This window comes from Mobula hypostoma, chromosome 3 (genome assembly GCF_963921235.1).
Source record: "Mobula hypostoma chromosome 3, sMobHyp1.1, whole genome shotgun sequence".
NCBI lineage: Eukaryota > Metazoa > Chordata > Chondrichthyes > Myliobatiformes > Myliobatidae > Mobula > Mobula hypostoma.
This window is the reverse complement of record NC_086099.1, coordinates 52,902,152-52,925,841: the sequence shown is the minus strand read 5'-3', so window position 1 is coordinate 52,925,841 and position 23,690 is coordinate 52,902,152. Positions and strand designations below refer to the sequence as shown.

At 40.2% G+C, this 23,690-nt stretch overlaps 1 protein-coding gene across 1 annotated transcript in view; it reads right to left on the bottom strand.

The window, feature by feature from the left end:
- frg1 (FSHD region gene 1) overlaps positions 1-23,181 on the bottom strand; it is a 37,470-nt gene extending 14,289 nt beyond the window's left edge. Inside the window, exons 1-7 of the mRNA XM_063043027.1 lie at positions 23,079-23,181; positions 22,337-22,404; positions 20,971-21,093; positions 13,859-13,916; positions 9,563-9,677; positions 7,694-7,798; positions 1,922-2,013 (exon numbers count right to left, since the gene is read on the bottom strand). Of these exons, the coding sequence (XP_062899097.1) occupies positions 1,922-2,013; positions 7,694-7,798; positions 9,563-9,677; positions 13,859-13,916; positions 20,971-21,093; positions 22,337-22,404; positions 23,079-23,134 (617 nt within the window). The 5' untranslated portion in view covers positions 23,135-23,181. The remainder of the gene's footprint in view (positions 1-1,921; positions 2,014-7,693; positions 7,799-9,562; positions 9,678-13,858; positions 13,917-20,970; positions 21,094-22,336; positions 22,405-23,078) is intronic.
- Between the last annotated feature and the right edge of the window lie 509 nt (positions 23,182-23,690).

Here is a 23,690-nt window from a genome sequence, read left to right as displayed (position 1 = left end):
AGGGACGGATGACGGAGCTATATATACCACCGGACTAGACTTGCCCAGGAATCATCCCTGATGAAGATGGCAGATTTTGTCAGTGAAATGTCAGTTAATATTTATATCTGTACCTGGCTGGAAGTCCGAGAAGAGTTTATTCATTAATTAAAAAGAAGTTTCAAAACAGTAGCAGCATACATGAATGTGCAAAATTGTGAGCTCATCCAATTAAGTCTGTGAAAAATAGATCAGAATATTTTGTAAATGGGTCATATACCAGATATTTAGGGGTTTGTGTGCAGAAATTGTTGGCATCTGCAAAAATAATTGGGCTTAATGGAATATTGACCTGTATCTTAAGTAACATGGGATATACAGAGGCCTGATTAGAATGCATTTGGGTTATCACACTTATTTATGATGGCTACAGCTTTGGTTTAGGAAGACATGCAAAATGATAAAGACAATGATCTAGAAATTTTAAATAGGGAATGAACAAAGACTAGATTTGCATTCTTGTGAGAAGAATAAGACAATGAGTGATCTAATTGAGATGTTTGGAATGAATAGAATATTTGAAAGAGACCTTCCTTTAATGGGCAAGTCAAGAACAAACTACAAATTCTAAAAGCAAAGCTAGATTCAGGGAAATATTCAAAAGGACTTTTTCAAAAACAATGAGCAGACGAAATCCAGACCTCTTTGATATCAACTGCCATAGAAGGGTCACAGTATTTCTGAATTATGTGACAAACAATATTTTAGATAGATTTGAAGAACGAATAATGCCATTTTTCACTTGGTCCCTGCAGCCCACCCTGCCACTTCTAGTAATAGGCAATAGCCCTTCTTATCAAATATCTGTCTAACTCAGCTTCCATTAGCTTCCTCGCCCCACCACTATCTTTGAGATCTGTGGCTTAAGTGGGTGACTGTTTTAAATGGTGATCTCTAGTCAGAGATTCTTCCACAGGAAAAAACATCCTCTCCACATCCACTTTCTCATATTTCCTCAGGATATCTGATAGTCCAATTAAGCTTCTTACTGCTCTTTAAAACTCCTTTAGCTTTCCCAATTATTTTCTGTCCCTGCATCCTTACCACTGTGACAATGCCATCAGGGCACCTAGATCCCCCAGTCTCAGAGCTTTGAAATCTCTCATCATAGGACCATAAGACATAGGAGCAGAATTAGGCCATTTGGCCCATTGAGTCTACTCTGCCATTTAGTCATGGCTGATTCTTTTTTTTCCCTCCTCCTCCTCAACTCCAGTTCCCAGCCTTCTCCCTGTAACCTTTGATGCCATGTCCAATCAGGAATCTATCAATCTCTGCCTTAAATACACCCAACGACCTGGTCTCCACAGCTGTCCATGGCAACAAATTCACCACCCTTTGGCTAGAGAGTTTTATCCACATCTCTGTTTTGAAAGGGCGCCCCTCTATCCTGAGGCTGTGCCCTCTTCTCCTAGACTCTCTCACCATGGGAAACGTCCTTTCAACATCTACACTGTCTAGGTCTTTCAACATTCGAAAGGTTTCAATGAGATCGCCCCTCATCCTTCTGAATTCCAGCCAGTACAGATCCAGAGCCATCAAACATTCCCTGTATGATAACCCTTTCATTCCTGGAATCATCCTTGTGAACCTCCTCTGGACCCTCTCCAATGCCAGCATATCTTTTCTAAGATGAGGTGCCCAAAACTTTTCACAATACTCAAGGTGAGGCCTCACCAGTGTCTTACAAAGCCTCAGCATCACATCCTTGCTCTTGTATTCCAGACCTCTTGAAATGAATGCTAACTTGGCCTTTGCCGTCCTCACCACCAACTCATAGAGGTAACCTGCTGCTAATTTATTCTCCATTCTTTGACAGAATAATAGATGTAGACCTAAGTGTGCATTGATTCAATTGTGGCTGAAATTTTCAAGAACTTACACATAGTTGATTTCGCACTGCTTTACATTACCCCTATCTTCATCCAGAAGCTCGTCTTTGTGTTTTATAACAATATCAGCACAGGAACGGATCTGTGAAATTAAAAAAAAAGCACGTTTCTGATAAGTTAGATCTGGCTAATCTACATTTACTGAGATATACTATAATTATTGCCAGAGATGAAAGGAATGGTGAGAAAGAACTACCATGAAAGGGGCAAATTATGTTAAAATAATTAAACTGGAAAATTAAGAAAAGGAACAAGATACAATGCTTAAAAACTCTGGAGTGGGTGTTCAGTGATATGTGAATGAACAAATTATTCCAAACAGAATTGAAGTATGGGTAAATGTAGTCACTCTTTGAATACACAATTTAATTTAGCAACAAAAGATTCATGGCCCAAATTTCAGCAAGACTGGAAATCATTAAAAACAGCAAAACTATTATCTTAGAGGCATGAGATTCTGCAGATTCTAGAAATACACAAAATCCTGAAGGAATTCAGTCAGCATAAATGAAAGGAAACAGTCAAAATGTTTTGGTGAGACCCTTCATCAGACTGGAAAGGGGACAGAAACCAGAATAAAAAGGTGTGGGGAGTGGGGAGGAGAGAAGCACAAGCTGGCAGGTGATAGGCGAGTCCAGGTGACTGTAGGTAGGCGTGTGGGGAAGTGGGGATGAAAGTGAATGATGTGGGATGCTAGGTGACAGGTGGAAGAGATAAACAGCTGAAGAATGAATCTGATACGACAAACAGCAAACCATGGACTAAAGGAAAGTACATAGGGAACCAGTGGGAGGTGATGGGCAGATTATGAGAGCAGGAGAGGGGAAGAGAAGGGGTGAGAGGGCCACCAGAATACAGGAAGACAAAAGGGCGGGGGAGGAGCAAGAGGGAATGGTTACAAGAAATTAGAGAAATCAATGGTCAGGTTAAACTACCAAGAAGGAATACGAGGTGTTGCTTCTCTGACTTAAGTCTGGCCTCGTCATGGCAGTAGAGAAGGAGAGAGACAGACAGACGCGTTGGTATGGAAATGGGAAGTAAAATTAAAAGGGTAGCCACTGGGAGATCCTGCCTTTTGCAGTGGACAGGGTGAAAGTGCTTGACAAAGCAGTTCCCCAAACTGTGCTGGGACTTACTGATGTAAAGGAGGCTGCACCAGGAGCACTGGATATAATAATGACCCTGACAGACTTGCAGGTGAAGCACCACCTCACTAGGAGGACTATTATGGCCCTGAATTTTGGTGTGGGAGGTGGTGTTGGGACAGATGTAACACATAGCAAGGTTGCAGAGATAATTTCCAAGAGGGGGGGGGATGAGTGGACAAGGGAATCGTGGAGAGCATGATCCCTGCAGAAAACAGAAAGGGGAGAAGTAAAGATATGTCTCGTGGTGGGATCCCACTGGAAACAGCAGAAGCTGCAGATGTGTCGGGGGTGGGATGAAGTGAGGGCATATGTGTGAAAAGCAGAGAAGATATAAGTGAGTGCAGTATCGATAACCCCACTTTCTGGATTTAAAAAAAAAGTCATCAAAATGAAGGTTGTAAAAGACATGGAGGTTAGACTGAGAAATAGATTTACAGAGTTGAGAATGATTCACAAAAAGGCAATATGCCACCAAATTTCCGCAGATGTATCATGGAGAGCATTCTGACTGATGCATCACCGTCTTGTATGGAGGCACAAATGCACACGATTGGAAAAAACTGCAGAGGGATGTAAACTGAACCAACCCCATCTTCAGCACAAGTCTCCACACCATCAAGGATATCTTCAAAAGCTGGTGCTTCAATAAGGCGGCATTCATCATTAAAGACCCTCACCACCTAAGACATGTTCTCTTCTCATTATTACAATCAGGAAAGAGGCACAGGAGTCTAAAGATGCATACTCGATGTTTTAGGAACAGCTTCTTCCCCTCTACCATCAGATTTCTGAATGGTCATGAAGCAATGAATACTACCTCACTATTTTGCTTTTTGCACTATTTGTTTATTTACTTTTAAAATTTCTTATCGTAACTTATAATAATTTTTAATGCATTGCATTGCACTGTAATGTTGCCATAAAACAACAAATTTCACGACATGGCGGTGATAATAAACATGACTCGGATGCTGAATAATGCCGCAGGAAGTCTCTAGGTTACAACAGGATTCCATTCCTGAGAATTGTTTGTAAGTCAGAAATGAACAGAAACAGTTGTGATTGGAGAATGAGCAGGAGTGGGAAGAGTACCCACCTGATTCAGTGAGTGATCTGAGTTTGTTCAGCACCTTCAGCTCTATTCAGCTTGACATTACTCCCATTCCCAACTGTTGTGGTGCAGGACAGGGAGAGGAGGCTCATGAAAATGTTCCATTCTTGACTGGCAGAAGATGCTGGCAGCCCCGCAGCAGCTTCCAAATCCCTCCTCACCACCACACCAAGTGCTTGTTAGTGTGTATGGGCTGCATACAAGGTGGGCACCCATGATCTGGGGAGGGCCTGGTACACGATTTCAGCTAACACAAGAAAGACGTAAATAATATACTAATGTTGAAAATAATGAATATTTAAGTTGGTCCTAGATCAGTATGTTTCCATTTAAAACACACTAGCAAATTTTGTTCTTGGAAGGAGAAAAATGAAAATATCTCAAAAGCAGATCATAAGAATGTCTGGAAAAAGAAAACAATTTAGGAATGAGAATAGGTATACAGCAGGGATGGGCAACCTGTGGCGCACTGTATGATTAGAAGTGGCGCATTGTACCCCAGTGATAATAATAAAAAAGTAAGCCTACTCATGCAAGAAGTATTAACCAAAAACCGATTTGTAGAAAAAATAATCTATAACAGGAATTCAAGTAGCTTAAAGCTAGAAATGGGTTTTACTGAGAATAAATCTAAAACTTAGCAATTATTTTTAGTGATTCTATTATTCCGTGCACACCTTTTGGCAAATGTTATCTTCTTTCACATTAATCTGTTTTCAATTTTTAAAATGTTCAATGAGTCAAACTAGGAAAGAAGGACTTTTGTTCTACAGTCGTTCCATAACTGTTCAATACACGTTTGATACTAGTTTAATCCTGAGGTGCCAGGCGTCTGCACCAGCGGTGCGTCGCAGGTTTTTGCCAGTCAGTTTACAATTGACACTCGTGCACTATGGAGTTGTGCTTTGTTCGTCTTTTGTGAACATTTGCAGTTTTGTACTTTTTGGAAAATTAAGCCTTGTTTTTACATTCAGTTATCCATCACAGTGCAAAAGAAAAGCAGAAAGTGATAGAAAGCGTGAATTCAATGAACAGTGGGAAAATTAGTTCTTATTTATAGTGGGTCCGTCAGGAAAACAACTGTGCATTGTTTGTGAAAACACATTCTCACATAACAGAAGACATGATCTTAATAGACACTATAAAACTACAACATCAGACTGAAATAGAAGGAAAACTGAAGCTAGTGCTTGGGTCTGAGTTACAGAAAGAATATGTGATTAAGAAAAAGGAAGAAATCAAAAGAAGACAAAATATATTAAAAGTCTCATTAAGGTAAATAATGTTTATCTTGTTTTTATATTAAATCAATATATCATGTAAAAATGCTAAATATGTCATATTTAATGTTAACATATTTTTACAAGAATTGAATGGGGGTACAAGAGTTGTATGGTGCATTGAACTTGTATATGAAAAAACTGGCGCATGGAATGTAAAGGGTTGGCCACCCCTGCTGTAGACTATTTATCCTCTTCAGCCTTATCTCCCAAACAAGGAGATTACGGTTGATCTCTACATACATCCACATACCAGTACATCAGTCAACAAAATTTATTAATAGGTTAAAATTAAAGTTGTAACAGAAGCGGTTGAGCAAAGAGTACTGCAGTACAACTTATCTCATGCCCCATGCTGCACAGAACATCGCATATCGTTTGTGAAAGAAGGCTCCAAGTCAAGGGTGTACTGCGCAGGCTCACGATCAAGCATACTTTCTTCAGACAATGATTGGTGTGTCAAGGCTGACCTGGACGGGAAAGGCAGTTTCCCGGAGCAAATAGCTTTCACCACATTGCATCCAGATATAATCGTATGGTCTGACACCAGTAGAGAAGTGATTATTGGTGAACTCACAGTCCCCTGGGAAGACAACATCGATGAAGCCCATGAGCGCAAGTTAACCAAGTATGCAGAATTAAGATCAGAATGCAGAGACAGAGGGTGGAAGGTCTCATGCTATCCACTTGAAGTAGGCTGCCGTGGGTTTATTGCGTTCACTTTCCAGAAGTGGCTGCATGACCTTGGCTTCACTAGAAGAGAGATCAAGTCAACCAGCAGGGCTGTAGCTGAGGCAGCAGAGAAAGGATCAGCATGGGTGTGGACCAAATTTGTCCAGAGGGGCAGGTAGTCCGACAGTGTATACATATCTTGCAAACCCTTCAGTAGTTGCATAGACACTTGAAGAGCAGACTATCTGTTGGACGGAAGTGACCAACAACTCTGATAGAAGCAGATGCCAAGTATTTAAGCTCACCAGTGGGAGGTGGTGCTTTAGCACTGCTGGTCCACCACCTCGAGGTCTTGATCATAAGTGGGCCGAAACTCCTGAAGACAGGTGGCAGATCAACTGATGATCTCACTGGTTAGATCAACTGATGATCTAACTTCAAGCCAGAAAAGTATGACAGCCAGTACGTGCCCTCTTCTCATTACTATTATAGAGGAGATACAGGAGCCTGAAGATACACATTCAACATTTTAGGAACAGCTTTTTCACCTCCGCTATCAGATTTCTGAACAGACAATGAACCCATGAACACTACCTCACTATTTGTGCTCGCTTTTTGCATTAGATATACACCCAGTGGCCATTTTATTAGGTACCTCCTGTACCTTATAAAGTGGCCACTGAGTGTGTGCTCATGGTCCGCGGTTGCTGGAGCCCATCCACCTCAAGGTTCAACTTGGTGTGCTCTTCTGCACACCACTGTGATAACGTGTGATTATTTGATTTACTGTCGCCTTCCTGTTAGCTTGAACCAGTCAGATTATTATCCTCTTGACCTTTCTCATTAACAAGGCATTTTGGGCCACAGAACTGCCGCTTATTGGAATTCTTTTGGGTTTGTTTTGCACCATTCTTGGTAAATTCGAGACTGTCGTGCATGAAAATCCCAGAAGATCAGCAGTTTCTGAGATACACAAACCACCCTGTCTGGCACCAAAAATCATTCCATGGTCAAAGTCACTTCGAGCACATTTCTTCCCCATTCTGATGTTTGATCTAAACAACAATGGAACCTCTTGACCTTATTTGCATGCTTTTATGCACTAAGTTACTGCAACGTGATTAGCTGATTAGATATTTACAATAGCAAGTAGCTGTACCTAATAAAGTGACCACAAAACAACAAATTTCATGACTTATGTCAGTGATAATAAACCTGATACTGATTCACTTATGTTTGATTCAATGCAGGGAAAAGGCCAGGTATTTTTCCAACATGCATATGTAGTCTTCCACTGCCTACAAACTGGTATTACAAGCTTATATCTACTACTATTTAGTGTATGAATTATCTGTAAAGAGATGCAATAGTGTCTTTTCAATAACTGTAGATTAAGTACAAAAAATCATTTAGATTACACAACTTAAGATGGTAATAAATTACACCTTTTCTTAGACATTTGACAGCAAGTCATGTCAATTTAGAAAAGGAAATGGAAGAAATAATTTATTCCCTTGGTTAATTTACAATCAATTAACTCTTCATGAATACCTTTATCATCTCCTCTTCTCCAGCTGTTTTTTGTTTTGCAATAATGTCACCCTCTTCATTACATGAAATGAAACAGCTGTTTGAAGCCATCAATGCTAGTTTTCCCTGGGAAAAGAAAAGCTGGTGAGAATTCAATGGTTTCTTATCACACAAATATTGAAATCTTTTCTGGATGACTGAGTAAGAAATGAGTCTGAACTCATTTCTTCCCATCTCCACCCAAACATATCACAACATTACTATCTTAAGACACCATACATTAGGGAACTTGTAGTTTACAAACTCAGATAACAATCATTAATACATTGTTAGGTAGATCAGAGTTGTGCATTTCTCCTCAAGGGCAAGATGAGCTTCAAAGTTAAATGATGTTAATAGTTGTAGGTCAGGATACTGTAGTCTTAACCTACACCCTAGGATGGATACTTCAAGCATTCTCATTTAGTGAAAGTGCAGTTATCCCAGAGAGGATCCAGCAGACAGCTTCACAAATTTCACAATGGCTCGGAAGTTATAATTATAAACTTCATAATCTGAAACATGGCATGCTAACTCATGATAGACCTCTTATCACCAATGGTCACATAAACTGTTAAGTGCTAACTCTGGCATTATTTTCATAAACTCCTATGGCTGTCTCTCTCATTTAACCAGTTCCTTAAATTCTTTCAACAAATTTTTGACCACCTATCCTAAATGCGTCTATTTTTAAATATCATTTTAGTTCATTTAATTGGATTTAATATCAAATTAACATGGTCACTAAATATACATACAGCAAGAGTTTCAAGTAATTGATTCCTGGTATTTCTGGTTTTTGAATAATACTTTTCCTATTTGTCTATAATTGTGAAGGTGATTTAAATAAACAGACCGTTGCTACTTAAGTAATCTGACAAAAATATCAATATCTGATTTTTACGCATGGGAATACCATATGGCAGTATGAAACTGGAGAGTTTATGTGATACTTATACACTAGGTAGTGGGGAAGGCAGAAGCATTTCATTACATGGTGCTGATTATCTTCGATACTACCTTTAAAAGAAGATACTGCTTTCTTTAGGATAGTAAACAGGCCCTTTTGCTATTTCCTATAATTCAGTTAGACACAAAATTTCTAAGAAACAGATGATGAACAATATTTTTTGCAGAACTCTCCAAGATTTGCCCCTTCATCGCTATTACTAAATTGCCTAGCCATTCATATAAAAGCAAGATGATGAGTAGTATTTGCTGCTGGGTTGGATACAGACAAAATCACTTTGAATGAGCTTAAGTCTGTGGAGGGTGGAAGAGAAAATAAAAATTAGGTGCATTTTGGAAATAGTCATGACTTGAGGTTTAAAAAAAGGCATAGCATTTCCACAACAGATGGGCTGAGACGAGGGTGGCACGAGGTGACATGACAGAGGTATAAACAATTGCGACAGCGCAAATGTGAGGTCAGAAGCTCAAATCAGTAGGAAGGAAGGCTCCAAAATATCAGACATGCCATCTTGGCTTCAAACAGTTGCTGGATGATAGATGATTTTGGTCTATATGGAATGGGACTGTAAAAAGAATAGGAAAATCATTTATGATTTTGAAACAATTATCAAATATCTTTCTATCATCTCCACAAAGGAGATTAACACCGACTTCTTTGCATTTCCAAATAAATAAATCTCTTATCTCAAGTATCATTCAAACAAATTTGCACTGCATTTTTTCTTAAGTATTAATATTCATTGAACAGCATGGTGCTTAAAACTTAATACCTTTCTCTAGATGAGACTTGCCGAATTGTATTTGGAATACAGGAAGAAAGCATGATATAGCTGCTTATGAGACAACAATATTAAAGAAGATTTAAAGAAGGCAACTTACATCCTGAAATACTGGCTCCCATTGTTCTCTTGATCCAATTGCATCTGATCGTCCGATAACAACTCCATCAGAATTTATTCCCATGTACTTGCCGTAGCCAGATTTCAACGCTATTCTATGGAGATAACCAGAAGTAATGATAATAAGTTTGTCATGGCGACGTACAGTAAAGTTTAAATAAAGAGTATTGGTATTTAAAGTAAGTTCAAAAGCGTACTTTCCATAAAATTTATCATTCAGTCAAGCCATGTGAGAATTTTTGAGTTTCAATGAGATCTGTGACGATATCCAGAGTTATTCAGTATGGACTGTACCTTTAAAAAGAAAGAAAAAGAGAGAGAGAGAGAGAAAGAAAGAAAGAGAGAGAGAGAGAGAGAGAATGCAGCTGCACAGCACAAACAGCTTGTTACAGAGAGAGAGGGGTAGAGTTATTTGATGGACAATCGATGTTATGGTTTCTCTGCAGCTTGTTTTGAATATACAAGGACATACAGACACACACAGAGTCAAGATGGATTCCAACAATTGAAGACACTAGTGAGTCGGTTGCTGGTTTAAACTTTCAGTAGCCCAAAAGAGGTGAGTTGAGATCGATCCTGAGTATTGATAAATAACTCTCACAAGTTGTCTGTAACTAGAACAAGTTTGCAGGAAGAGAAGAGAGGAGAGATAGGTTTGAAACAGAAGAAACCTAGTGACAAAGAGGTCACTATTTGGACTCTCTCCTAAGTAGCCCGTAAGGGTGAGTTTGAGTTCCATTTGAATACGAAGGTGTGACTGTCACGTAGTTAATCCACAGGAGTGGGTTCTCTAGTGAGGGGAGTATCTTTGTGAATATCACTTGTGTGTTAACCTTGTTTGGGTGTGGTAGTTCACTGAAGAAAGGCACCCCTGTGGCAAATCACTGTTGGGGTCGTGGAACTGGATAAGTGGTTATCACAGTTGTGTGTTTGGGGTAACCTTGTGTGGAAACTACCCGTGTGTGATAATCCTTGCCTGGGTTGGTAGTTTTACCACTTGAAGATGGTACCTCAGTGATACACTACTGTTGGTGATAATCCATAGGTGGGTTCTGTTGGAGTATCCTGTGGCCACTACTTTGAGATGTCCCGTAGCTGAATTCGGGTGTGGTACCACTTGTGTTGAAAGGATATTCATTGAAGATCACTGTCGGTGATATTTCATGTGTGGAGTGGAACAACTTTGAAGATAAAACCTACTACTATTGTTATCTGGTATTGCTATTGCGGAATCTGTGGAATTTCGACGTAATTGCCTTCTCACAACATTCGCCTTTTGGATTACAAATATCTCTCATTAATTAACCTGAGCTTTGAACTGAACTATCTTACATTCCATCGTAAGACTGTATCACTTCTCACCTAAGCTTGAAAAAGTTTGAGTTTTATATTTCCACACCTATATATGCATAAACTCTGCTAACCTGTTCGATTTATCTAGGTTTATATTACTGTATTACATATTTTCTCCTGTACTGAATTCCACACAAAAAAGGCCAACATACCACTTTCCTTCTAATTTTCTACAATGTTGGTTTTCAGTGACTTGTATACAAGGACACCTTGGTCCCTTTGCACATCAATATTATTTCATCTCTCACCATTTAAAACACTTCCACTTTGTGTATCAAAGGAACAAAAGTAGCAGACTTTTCAAGTCATCTGCCATCAAATTTCACTTGACAACATTTCTCTAAGTGCCTTTGAATTTTTTTGCCATGCAAAGGCATTACATAAATGCAAAATATTGCGGAGCAGAGGTAATTACATGAAAAATTAGATCTCTTTCAGCAAACTAAAGCAAACGGTGGAGTGGGTACGGAACAGTGTCTTCTAATTCTTGGTTACGGGGACCAAAATGATTTTCACTGACCTTAAGTGTTGCCATCAAGCTATGACTTTACAAATAAAAACTCTAAGCAATTTTCATGATGTTCCTTACAATGTATTTACAGTTAAACAGCATTGAAAGTGTAAGCTATTTACTCAGACATAAATATAATTCAAATACTTACATGTTGCATATTTTATTTATAATAAAAAATACACAAGCCGTATTTTTGTAAATATAATAGCAAGTGTTTGAGTAAAAATTTCTTTTGTTCTCCACAATTATAGACACAAGAATATAAGAAAACAGAAGCAAGAGTATGCCATCTGCTCCCTCAAAGCTGTCCTATTATTCAATGCGGTCATAAGTGATCTGTCCTACGACTCTTCACGTAGCTCTTAATTCCCTGATCTTTTATCTACGTTCTCTTTAAACACCTCCAGCAATCTAGCCTCCATAACCATCCGGGATAGGGAATTCCAGAGACTCATCACTCTCTGTGAGAAGATATTCCTACGGGCCTCAGCTTTAAGTCACTGCCAAATTACCTCATAAATATGTGCTTGTTCCAAGTTTCTCCCAACACAGAATTTTGTTTCATTCAGATTACCCTCTTTCTTTTAAACTCCAAAACTGACGAACTTCTCCAGCTGTTTGTGCAAGGCCAACCTCCTGTTCCAAGAAGTTAAACTATTCTAGACTGCCAAAAATGTGAATGTATCTCCTTACATAAAGGGGTCCAAAACTGTAAATAGTACTGCAGATGCAGCCTCACCAACATTCTATGTAATTCCACCTCCAACCTCTTTGCAATAAAGGCCAACATGCCATTTGCCTTCTGAACTTTCTGCCTGCTAATTTTGTGTTTCATCTACAACACCAAAGTCCCTCTTTACACTACTCATTTGCAATCTCTCTCCAATAAAATAATGATTCCTCAGGTTGAAGTAAATCATGTCATACATTAAACTCCATTTGCTGAGTTCTTGCTTACTCATTCAACCTATCTATATTCTGTTGCATTGACTAAATATTGTCATTGCAGTATACCATCCTACCGACTTTTGTACTATTAGCAAAACTTGATACCTTAACACACTATACACTGAGAGACACTGTATGACTCCACCCTTAAGTTATCAGTATAGACAGTAAATAATTGAAGGCAAAAAATCACTGTGGTATTTCATCAGTTCCATTCCTCTAGCCTGAAAAAGATGCCAAACGTATTTTGACTGGATACAAGACACTGTGTATGTTCATATATTCTGACAGTCATCTATGTGATAAAAGACTTCAAACCATTTAAAACACTTTCCTCAACAATGAGATAGCACTATTACAATACAATATTACAATAGTTAGAAGGAGGAATTGATTGGACTTCAGGAAGGGGAAGTTAGGAAATCATACACAGTTCTCATTCAGGGTCAAAGGTAGAAAGGGTGAACAGCCTTAAGTTCCTGTCAGTGTCTTAGATGATCTGTCCTGGGCCCAATGCATTGATGTAATCATGCAGTTTGGAGCTTGAGGAAATTTGTTAGGTCACCAAAGACTTGTAAATTCCTATAAAAGTATGGTACGCAGTATTCTAACTGGGTGCACAGAATTGCACGAGGCTGGACAGCAATGTAGACTCAGCCAGTTTCATCACAGGCACAGCCCTTCCTACAACTGAAGAGATCTTCAACAAGCAGTGCCTCAAGAAGGCAGGCGGCATCCATCGTTAAGGATCCTCACTTTCTGGAATATGCCCCCTTATCGTTACTACTCAACAATTTAAGAACAGTCTCTCCCCTTCCATCAGTTTTCTGAACAGTCCATGAACCCATGAACAGTAGTACCTCATTATTCCTCTTTTTTTTTTGCACTATTTACTTACTAGAGTACAACCATCTAATTAATTCCGCACAGCCTCCTTCAATAGTCATAACTTATGACTAAATGAAGGAATTGATTGTGGACTTCAGGAAGGGGAAGTTAGGAAATCACATACAGTCCTCATTCAGGGGTCAAAGGTAGAAAGGGTGAGCAGCCTTATGTTCCTGTCAATGTCTTGGATGATCTGTCCTATTTCATAAGTAGCACTGGCATCCGTGCAACTTAAACAGACTCAGTCTGACACTGATCATTCATCTTACATTCTCTGTAAAAACTACTGACAGTGGAGAGGGAGTCAAAGTTAAAATCAAAGCAAGTCAAAGTAAATTTATTACCAAAATACGTATATGTTACCATATACTATCTTGAAATTCATTTTCCTGCAGGCATTTACAGGAAAATAAAGAAATACAATAGAATTTAAGAATTCATAAACAAGAACAGACAAACAACCAAAGTGCAACAGAAGATAAATTGTGCAAATAAAAAATGTGTCAGGGCAGTCAAGACTGCAGGATGGAAAACTGGTGCCATCAATAATATCACTTAACTTACATTTCTCACCTGGTTTCAGATAACTTGATAGCAGTTAACTGCTCTGGGGGATCTGGGATTTCATTATCTGCTCAGCACAAAAAAAGAATGATAAAAAGTTATAACTTACAAAGATATTGTGGACAACTAGGAAGCAACAAATGATGTTGAAAGTTTTAGATATATGTTTATATCCAATAGTCTGCTCTTTCTTCTAAAACAATGACTGAACACATCATTCATGCCTCAAAACACAACAAGGGCAATCTATGGCAAATCAATTACTTTTACCACACAAACCTATTGCTTTGTATGGAAGTGTCGCAATCAATTTATATGCACTGATAAGGTAAATGATCAGGTAGTCAAACTATGGTCTTGGTCAAGAGTGAACGTTGGTCAGGACACCAGGAAGCCCCTCTGTTCCTTCCTGATTATTGCTACTGAATTGTTATAAATATTAGAAGAAACAAATTGACCTCAGCAGTTAATGGTCTTATCTGTAAACAGGGATCCCTCTGTATTACCTCATAGGCGGCCTTAGCTATGTTGCACCCGTTTCAACTGAAACGGGTCCCACCTTCCCAGGGGCCCCCGACTGACATGCAAAAATCTAATGCACAGCTCCCAGACGCCACAATATTCTCCTGCTATTGCCAGCCGAACCACCAGTGGGCGCTCGCTGAATGACATCTGAGAAAATATATTAAAATATTTACTTCACTTGTAAACATTGCTCCTAGCAAAGAAGGCTACTTTTCAATGAAAGGAAAATGAAACATTCCTATCCTAGTGGTACTGAAAAATGGAAAATACTAGACAACAAAACATCTAAATAGTCTCCCAAAGGTTACATCTTTCTTTGGTCCAGCATCTATAAAAGGCCCACCGACTGCAGTTGCTGCTGCTCCATCGTCACAGCATGGGGCTGCAGTGCCAAGTGACAGTATAAGCTGTACAGGAGATGTTGATAATCAGAGCAATGAAAATGAGAAGAACAACTCTACTCAAACAGATGGTGATAATGATGACCAAACTTTGTTTGATGAACAAGCACCACAGCATGATGACAGTGCTACAACTGAGACAGGTGAGGGAGATGCCGCCACCAGCACACCAGACACAGAGAAAGCCCCACTAACATTCACAGAGACAGATCTGGCACGTTGGCCAACGCATATTACCGGTGACCAACGGATCGACATTGTTAGGAGAGGTCCCATTCAGTTAGAGGACATTAACTTTCCACAGAGCCAATCACGCCGTCATTTTACCAAGGACAGATATCTTATGAAGATGAAAAATGGAGAAACCATTCGTAGGTCATGGTTAGTGTACTCAGAATCATCTGATTCAATCTTCTGTTTCTGCGGTACCCTATTTGGCAAGCGAAATCACAGTCTCACCTGCGGAGGTTTCAGAGTGTGGGAGCGACTCACTCACACTCCAGGATCATGAGAAGTCATATGTGCACCGTGCCAACATGGATCGCTGGCGCAAGCTTGAAACGCGCTTAAGAACGCATAGTGCCATTGACGGCACGTACCAAGAAATGCAAATACTGGAAAAAAACACTGGAATGATGTCATGAAGAGGTTCACTGCCATAGCCTGTCACCTAGCAGAACGAAACCTTGCTTTCCGTGGCCACAATTCCACCCTACATGAACCAAATAATGGGAACTTTCTAGGTCTGGTGGAGCTGCTTGCCGAGTTCGACCCAGTGATGAGCGAACATGTCAGACGAGCAGAGAAAAAGGGATTGCTGACCACTACATGGGGAAAACCATACAAAATGAGTTAATCACACTTATTGGAGACAAGACACTGGAAGCGATAACAGACAGAATAAAACAATCACGTTACTACTCGCTGGTAATGGACTGCACCACTGACGCTGCACTCATAGAACAGCTCTCTGTGACACTGCGCATTGTCACATGCCAAGTAAATGTCGGAGCTACTGTTAATGAGCATTTTGTCGGTTTCCTACCAGTGCTTGACACAAAAGGTGCAGGCCTAACCGACATTTTCTTAACGCATATAGAGAAGTTAGGATTAGCTATCTCAAAATGCAGGGGGAAGGCATATGATAATGGGAGCAATATGGGGGGGGAATAGCGGGGTGCAGAAAAGGGTGCTAGATACTAACAAAAAAGCACTGATCATGGCATGCACCAGCCACAGCCTAGACCTAGTCATTGTCGATGCTGCAAAATCAACAGCGGAGTCTGTGAGCTTCTCTGAGGTGCTGCAATGTCTATACACACTATTCAGCTCATCGACATAGAGATGAGGAGAACATGCCACAGATGACCCTCAAGGCCATATCCAACACGCGATGGGAGTGCCACGCGGGAAGTGTGAAAGTCCTGCGTTACCAGTTTCCCGATGTTGGCAATGCGCTCCTGTCACTGATTGGACATGCCACACAGAAAGGTGACAGTGAAACCACATCTGCAGCTAGAGGCCTAGAACAGGAGATCATGTCATGGAAATTCCTGCTGACTGTTATCATCTGGTACAACGTTTTACATGAGGTGAATAGTGTCAGCAAGCTGCTCCACAGCCCACAAGTGGGAATCGATGTGCTACAGCGCGAGGTGGAATATGTTCTGAAATTTCTCAAGGAATACAGAGAGAACAGCCTTTCATCCGCCCAAACAGATGCCAGAGACATAGCTGAAGAGATAGGGATGCCAATGGTCTTTCCTACTGCATGAATCAGAAAACCAAAACATCAGTTCCAGTACAAGTCCCAAAGTGCAGATCCCTCCCTGACAGTGGCACCCAAGGAACGGTACAAGAGAGAAATTTTCCTTCCACTAGTGGACTCCGCCATCACAGGCATTAGTGAGCGCTTCGAGCTGATGGACTCATTTTACAGTCTGTTTGGCTTCATTTATGAAAGAGGGGAAATGAAAAAAGCCACCCTAAGTCGCACACTGAAAGACAGCTGCGTAAGCATGGAGAGGACACTTGGTGATGTGGATGCTGAGAACCTTTTGCACGAGGTGTCGGCTGCTGTCAGTGCCATGCCTGCAAAAGAAACCGCTGGCCTGCAGACTCTGAGATACATTTACAGCAACAATCTGGTTGAACTGTATCCTAACCTCACCATTGCTCTAAGACTCATGCTGACAGGGTCTGTGATTGTAGCGAGTGGAGAGAGAAGTTTTTGGAGTCTAAAGCTCAGCAAAACGCATCTGAGGACAACCATGCTCCAGGAGCGTCTGTCAGCTCTTGCTCAGATATCAATTCAGCATGAAATAACAAGATCGCTGGACAAAGATGAGCTCGTTAAAGCATTCTCAGCACTCAAGCACAGGAGGGTGGTGAAGTTCTAGTGGTAAGTCTTTTAACACATTTTTAGCAGGAATAAAGTTTATAATTAAAATAATACAATAAACCACGTATTTCACTCAAAATGCGTATAAGCAATTAGGCGGCGTTTCTACAAATCGTAATTTCTCTCTCCCGCTTGTGTCCCCTCTCTCTCTCTCTCTCTCACCCTCCTCCTGTTCGCTCTCCAGGCCTTACGTGAGCTGTCTGTGGTGCTGAAAGAGCGCGAGACGCAGTTTGTTGTAAACTTCCAGTCATTAACTTTCAGACACTATTCATTGAATAAATAAAGTGTGAATTTTCATTAAATATGACATTGCTTTTGTTATTAATTTAATTAGAGGGAGATTGTTTAAGCTGTTCTTATGTCAGCTGATACCTAACACATAGTGTCATTCAATGCAGACTAGTTGCTGAAAAGGGCAAGGCTTCTCCCTCCAAAGCAAAAAATGTCATTGTTTCTGTTTTTAATTAAGAGAATTGTTTGGATTATCTTGAGCTGTCTGTCCATTATGTTGAAAGTGCATATAATGCATCAACGTTTAAGTCCGAAATTATACCATTATTGATGCAAACCAACTTGAATATTCGCTTTTTTTTCCTTTTTTTTTGGGAAGCGGGGGTAGGGCCCCACATTAACTCATGAAATGGGCCCCCAGATGCTTAAGGCCGCCTATGATTACCCTAGTATATTTAAATTGGAAGTTCAGACCAAGTACTGCAGTTTAAATTCATACTTTCCTCACTACTTTAGATTTTCAGCATCTTAAGATTTTTGCTTAATGATTATTGATCACTAGGAGAGGGCATCTTGCAAAGATCACACCAACAGCACAACGTGCAATGCTGAAGGAAGTGAGAAAGAGCCCAAAGGTAACAGCAAAAGACCTGCAGAAACCTCTAAAATGTGCTAACGTCTCTGTTCATATGTCCACTATAAGAAAAACACTGAACAAGAACAGTGTTCATGCAAGGACACCCCAGCAGAAACATTGTCCTCCAGAGAAAATATATTGCTGCAAGTCTCGAGTTTGCAAAAGACTACATGGATGTTCCACAACGCTTCTGGGTCAATGTTCTGTGGACAGATGAGACAAAAGTTTAACTTCTTGGCAGAAATACACACTGCTATATTAGGAGGAAAAAGGGCACTGCATGCCAACACCAAACCCTCATCCTAACTGTGAAGCATGGTTTGAGGTTACTTTGTTGCCTCAGGGCCTGAACAGCTTGTAATCGTTGAAGGAACAATGAATTCAAAATTGTATCTAGACATCTTACAGGAGAATGTCAGGGTAGCGGTCCGTCACCTGAAGTTGGATAATGCAACAAGACAATGATCCAAAACACAAGCAAATCAACAACAGAATGGTTTAAAAAGAAAACTTGTGTTTTGGAATGGCAAAGTCAGAGTCCAGACCTTAACTCAATTGAGATGCTGTGGCATAACCTGAAGACGGCTGTTCATGCAAGATGTCCCAGAAATATTGATGAACTTAAAGTTTTGTATGGAGGAATGGTCTAAAATTTCTCCTCGCCATTGTACAAGTCTAATCAGCAGCTACAGGAAACATTTGGTGGAGGTTATTGCTGCCAAAGGAGGTTCTACCAGTTATTAAATGCAAGGGTTCACATACTTTTTCTAGCTTGGACTGTGAATGATTAAACAATCTTTTCAATAAAGACAAGTAAAGTACAAATGATTGTGTGTTACTAGTTCAGGCAGATTATCTGTTATTGTGACATAGATGAAGATCAGACCATATTTTAGGGGTAATTAATGCAGAAATCCAGGTAATTGCAAAGGGTTCATAAACTTTTTCTTGCAACTGTAGATGTAAAGTACTCACTTAGGACCTCATTTCCCAAACTCCATATACAGTTTACCGCTTTGGCTTGAGGGGACCTACTCTTACCCTGGATACCCTCTTACACCTAATATACTTGTAGAATGACTTGGGATTCTCCTTAATCTTTCCTACCAAGGATATTTCATGGCTCTTTTTGCTCTCTTAATTTCCTTAAGTACTGTCTCAGCCTCATATTCTCATACTGTAGTCGCCTGTACCTGTCATATGTTTTTATCTATCCAAAGCCCACTGTGCTCCTTATATTACCTATTTAAAGCAGCATTATAGGAAATTCAGGCGTACATCCCAATGTATTTGTCTCATTCAGCACACACTTGAATTGAAAGATATCAGAATCAGGTTTATCACCGGCGTGTGACATAAAATTTGTTAACCTAGCAGCAGTTCAATGCAATACATAATCTAGCAGAGAGAGAAAAAAAGGTAATAATAATAAATAAAGTAGTAAATCAATTATGTATATTGAATAGATTTTTAAAAAGTGAAAAAAACAGAAGTACTGTATATTAAAAAAAAGCTTCAATGTCCATTTAGGAATCGGATGGCAGAGGGGGAGAAGCTGTTCCTGAATCACTGAGTGTGTGCCTTCAGGCTTCTGTACCTCCTTCCTGATGGTAACAGTAAGAAAAGGGCATGCCCTGGGTACTGGAGGTCCTTAATAACGGATACCGCCTTTCTGAGACACCGCACCCTAAAGGTGTCCTGGCTACTTTGTAGGCTAGTGCCCAAGATGGAGCTGACTAGATTTACAACCTTCTGCAACTTCTTTCAGTCCTGTGCAGTAGCCCCTCTGTACTAGACGGTGATGCAGCCAGTCAGAATGCTCTCCACGGTACAACTATAGAAGTTTTTGAGTGTATTTGTTGACATGCCAAATCTCTTCAAACTCCTAATAAAGTATAGCTGCTGTCTTGCCTTCTCTATAACTACATCGATATGTTGGGACCAGGTTAGATCCTCAGAGATCTTGACACTGAGGAATTTGAAGCTGCTCTCTCTCTCCACTTCTGATCCCTCTGAGGATTGGTATGTGCTCCTTCGTCTTACCCTTCCTGAAGTCCACAATCAGCTCTTTCGTCTTACTGACGTTGAGTGCCAAATTGTTGCTGTGGCACCATTCCAGTAGTTGGCATATCTCACTCCTGTATGCTTTCGTGTCACCATCTGAGATTCTACCAACAATGGTTGTATCGTCAGTAAATTTGTAGGTGGTATTTGAGCTATGCCTAGCCACACAGTCATGTGTATATAGAGAGTAGAGCAGTGGGGCTAAGCACACACCCCTGAGGTGCGCCTCAGATATTTTCAACCTACAGCTAGTAGCACAACACTTTACCCTACCAGTGACCTGGGATTAATTCCTGCCATTCTCTATAAGAAGTCTGTATTGAACATTCTCCCTGAGACTGCCCAGGTTCCCTCGGGGTGCTCCGGTTTTCTCCCATAGTCCAAAGGTGTACTGGTTAGGTTAATTGGTCATTGTGAATTGTCCTGTGATTAGGCTTGGTTTAAATCAGGGGTTACTGGGCAGCGTGGCCTGAAGGGCCTATTCCACGCTGCACCCCAATAAATAAATAATCAGATGAACTGAAAAATCAAACAGATCATTTTACATCTATGTGTCAGTTTGAAAATTCCATGTACCATTTGCAAAGTCACTTGTAAGAGCGTGTTGAGATAATCTAACTTAATTCATTTTGTTCAATCTAAATGGCAGATCTTTAAAAAATGAATCAATTGAATCAGAAATGCTTTTAAAGTAAATGATTGTATTAAAAATGTGAAATTCAACCAGTGAACTCAAAGAACTTTGAATATTTTCAATTATTTCAGAAAATAACATATTTGCATATAGGTGACACCTGCTTAATCTTGGGTTTAATAGCGCAGACTAACCCAGATTAAAACATTTCAAATCATGCCAACTAACCTTTATGTGGAGCTCCTAGAGTAAAAAGTCCATTATCGAGAGCATGGATATAGGTGCCTTTCCCCATCTCTATTGCCACACTTCCAGTAATTTCTCCAAAATTCCGAATTGCCCACCAACCTCCTGGAACAGAATACGTACATGTAAAAAATAGGCCACACCTTGGAGAAATCAGAATGACTTAATACCTTGCATGACAATCTAAAGTACTTCAAAAGCAGGTAATAATTTTAAGTAGTAGCCATTTCAGTTAATGTAGGCAAATGAAGGGTCCAAATCAGACACAAGCTCTCACAAACAGCAAGGAGATAAATGCTAGTAAAATTTATTATTGTGATATTATTCAAAGGAAAATAATTTCATTGTCCTTTTTTTAAAATAGTAGCATTGTATCTTTTCTGTTTACCAGATCAAACAACTGGAACCTTGGGTCAATTGTATATCAGCCCAGTAGCAATTCAGTGTGATCAGCACTACACTGAAGTGCAGGTTTGGAATGCGAACGTGGGAAAACCTAAGTGGAGTTTGAGTCTACAGTTTAGTGAATCTGAAGTAATGGTTCTGCCTGTTTCAACCCCTGATAATTACCTGTTACAAGAGCATATCTACATTAAGTACAATACAGATTTCAAAACACACTGAATTGTGGTAGCTGCAGAGAGCTTGGAAGAAATCATGAAGAGTTTATTTTCATTAATCCATTGTGACTTCATGGAAATTGTGCTTTTTCTCTATTTAAAAATTCATCTTGGAAAGCAAAACTGCTCTCAGTCTGATCACACTGGTGACTTATGGTGCAAAACTGGAGGAACTCAATGGGTCAGACAGCATCTGTGGAGGGAAGTGGACAGTCAATGTTTCAGGTTGAGGCATTTCACCCAGTATATAAAATTATGAGGGGATAGATATATGCATACTGAAAGTCTTTTGTGAATGGCATGTCCCAGTATTTATTGCCCAATGGTTCTTTACTACCACTGAAGTAACTTCTTGGACTGTTGCAATCCTGTGATGTGCAACTACGTTCTGTGACATACAGGTTGACCTTCACTAATCTGACTACCTGTAATCTGGTTCCTTCGATAATCCGGCACTGATTCTGCTTAATGTGATCCTTCTGTAATTCGGCATTTTCACTAATCCAGCACTCCTCAGGGTCCCAATGGTGCCGGATTTGTGAAGGTCGACCTGTACTTTTAAAATAGTTTTCATATTTATAGTCATTCAAGTTGATGTGCTACCAATAAACTTCCATGCAAGTCCATTTAGATTATAGTAAAATATTTCCTTCCGTTCAAAAATGTATGGATGAAAAATTTACATTAAAAACCTCAAACAAGCAGAGACATCCTGTTACCAAACTTACCAACAATATCCACCACTTGTTCTTCCTCCTCCTCTCGTTTTCTTTTTTCTTTGTTTTTCTTCTTCTTGCTACAGTAAAATGTAAGGACTGACGTGAATATGTAAACCATATTTGTGTGATGATACCTGACTGTTCAAGAATCGTCTTTACAAAAGCAAATGTGGTAGCCAGCATAGGTTTTAACAAAGGATGCTGTTCTTAATACAGTCTGAATTAGTAAGCTATTTTCTCTTGACTATTTAAAATAAACCAAAACATTGTGTCTGGCCCAATTACTGGTCAAAGTATCCCTGGCCCAATTACTGGTCAAAGTATCCCTTACAGAGTGAGCAGGAAGAACTTTTAGGATTCTGCAGCTGGACTACACCATAAATGTGATATAGTTCCACTCAAGAGGGAACAGACATATGTTTATCTCTGTGATAAACAGATGAAATTATTTAATAAAAGATCTCTCACTGTCTCCAGTACCTCAAAATACACTCCACTTTATTCAAGTATTAGGTATTCTTCTATAGTTGTTCTTCACAACCTAACTGTTGACACATTCTCTTTCACTGCGATTTAATGTACTTTTATGTTTTTGTACTGTGGTCGCAAAAAAAACCCTATTCCTGTGATATAAGACCGTGAAAATAAACCTGATTCTGTCTCTCTTTGCCCCTCTCACATTGTGGACCTCGTCTACCCCCACCCCCTCACACTGAGTCCCCGGTTTCGGTCTGAGCCTATTAAACCGAACCTTTTCACGCCTTTCAGCACCAGCTTGGTTCGCTTCACACAGGAATATTCCGCCATGTTGGACCAGAGATTCAGCGACAACTGCGGAGACAGCAAACTGAGCAGCAGCGACACCCAACGAACTGGAGGCTCGGCGTCGGCTGCAGCGACACCCAGCGGCCGGAGGCTCGGCGTCGGCTGCAGCGACACCCAGCGGCCGGAGGCTCGGCGTTGGCTGCAGCGACACCCAGCAGACCGGAGGCTCGTGCGCAGCGGACACCCAGCGGCCGGAGGATCGGCGCCGGCCGCAACGACATCCGGCCGATTGGCGACATGGGCCCGGAACAGAGGCACCAAAGGAATCTGAGGCCCGATGGCCCGCGCAGCGTCACCTAGTGGAAAAGGTTTATAAATTTATAACATAATTAACTCCCAGACTCGTCCTCGATTTATAAAGTTTTTCCTCAAGTTAACGACCAATTTTTAATGTTAGCATTGTGACAGTGGATGTATTATGCAGCTGCAGCTGTATCAACAAAGATCGATATCTGGTTGATTGAAAATTGCACCGAGTTCTTCAGAGGGACCCTGTCTGAATTACAGTCAGTTGGTAGAATTGGTTGCTGAAACATTT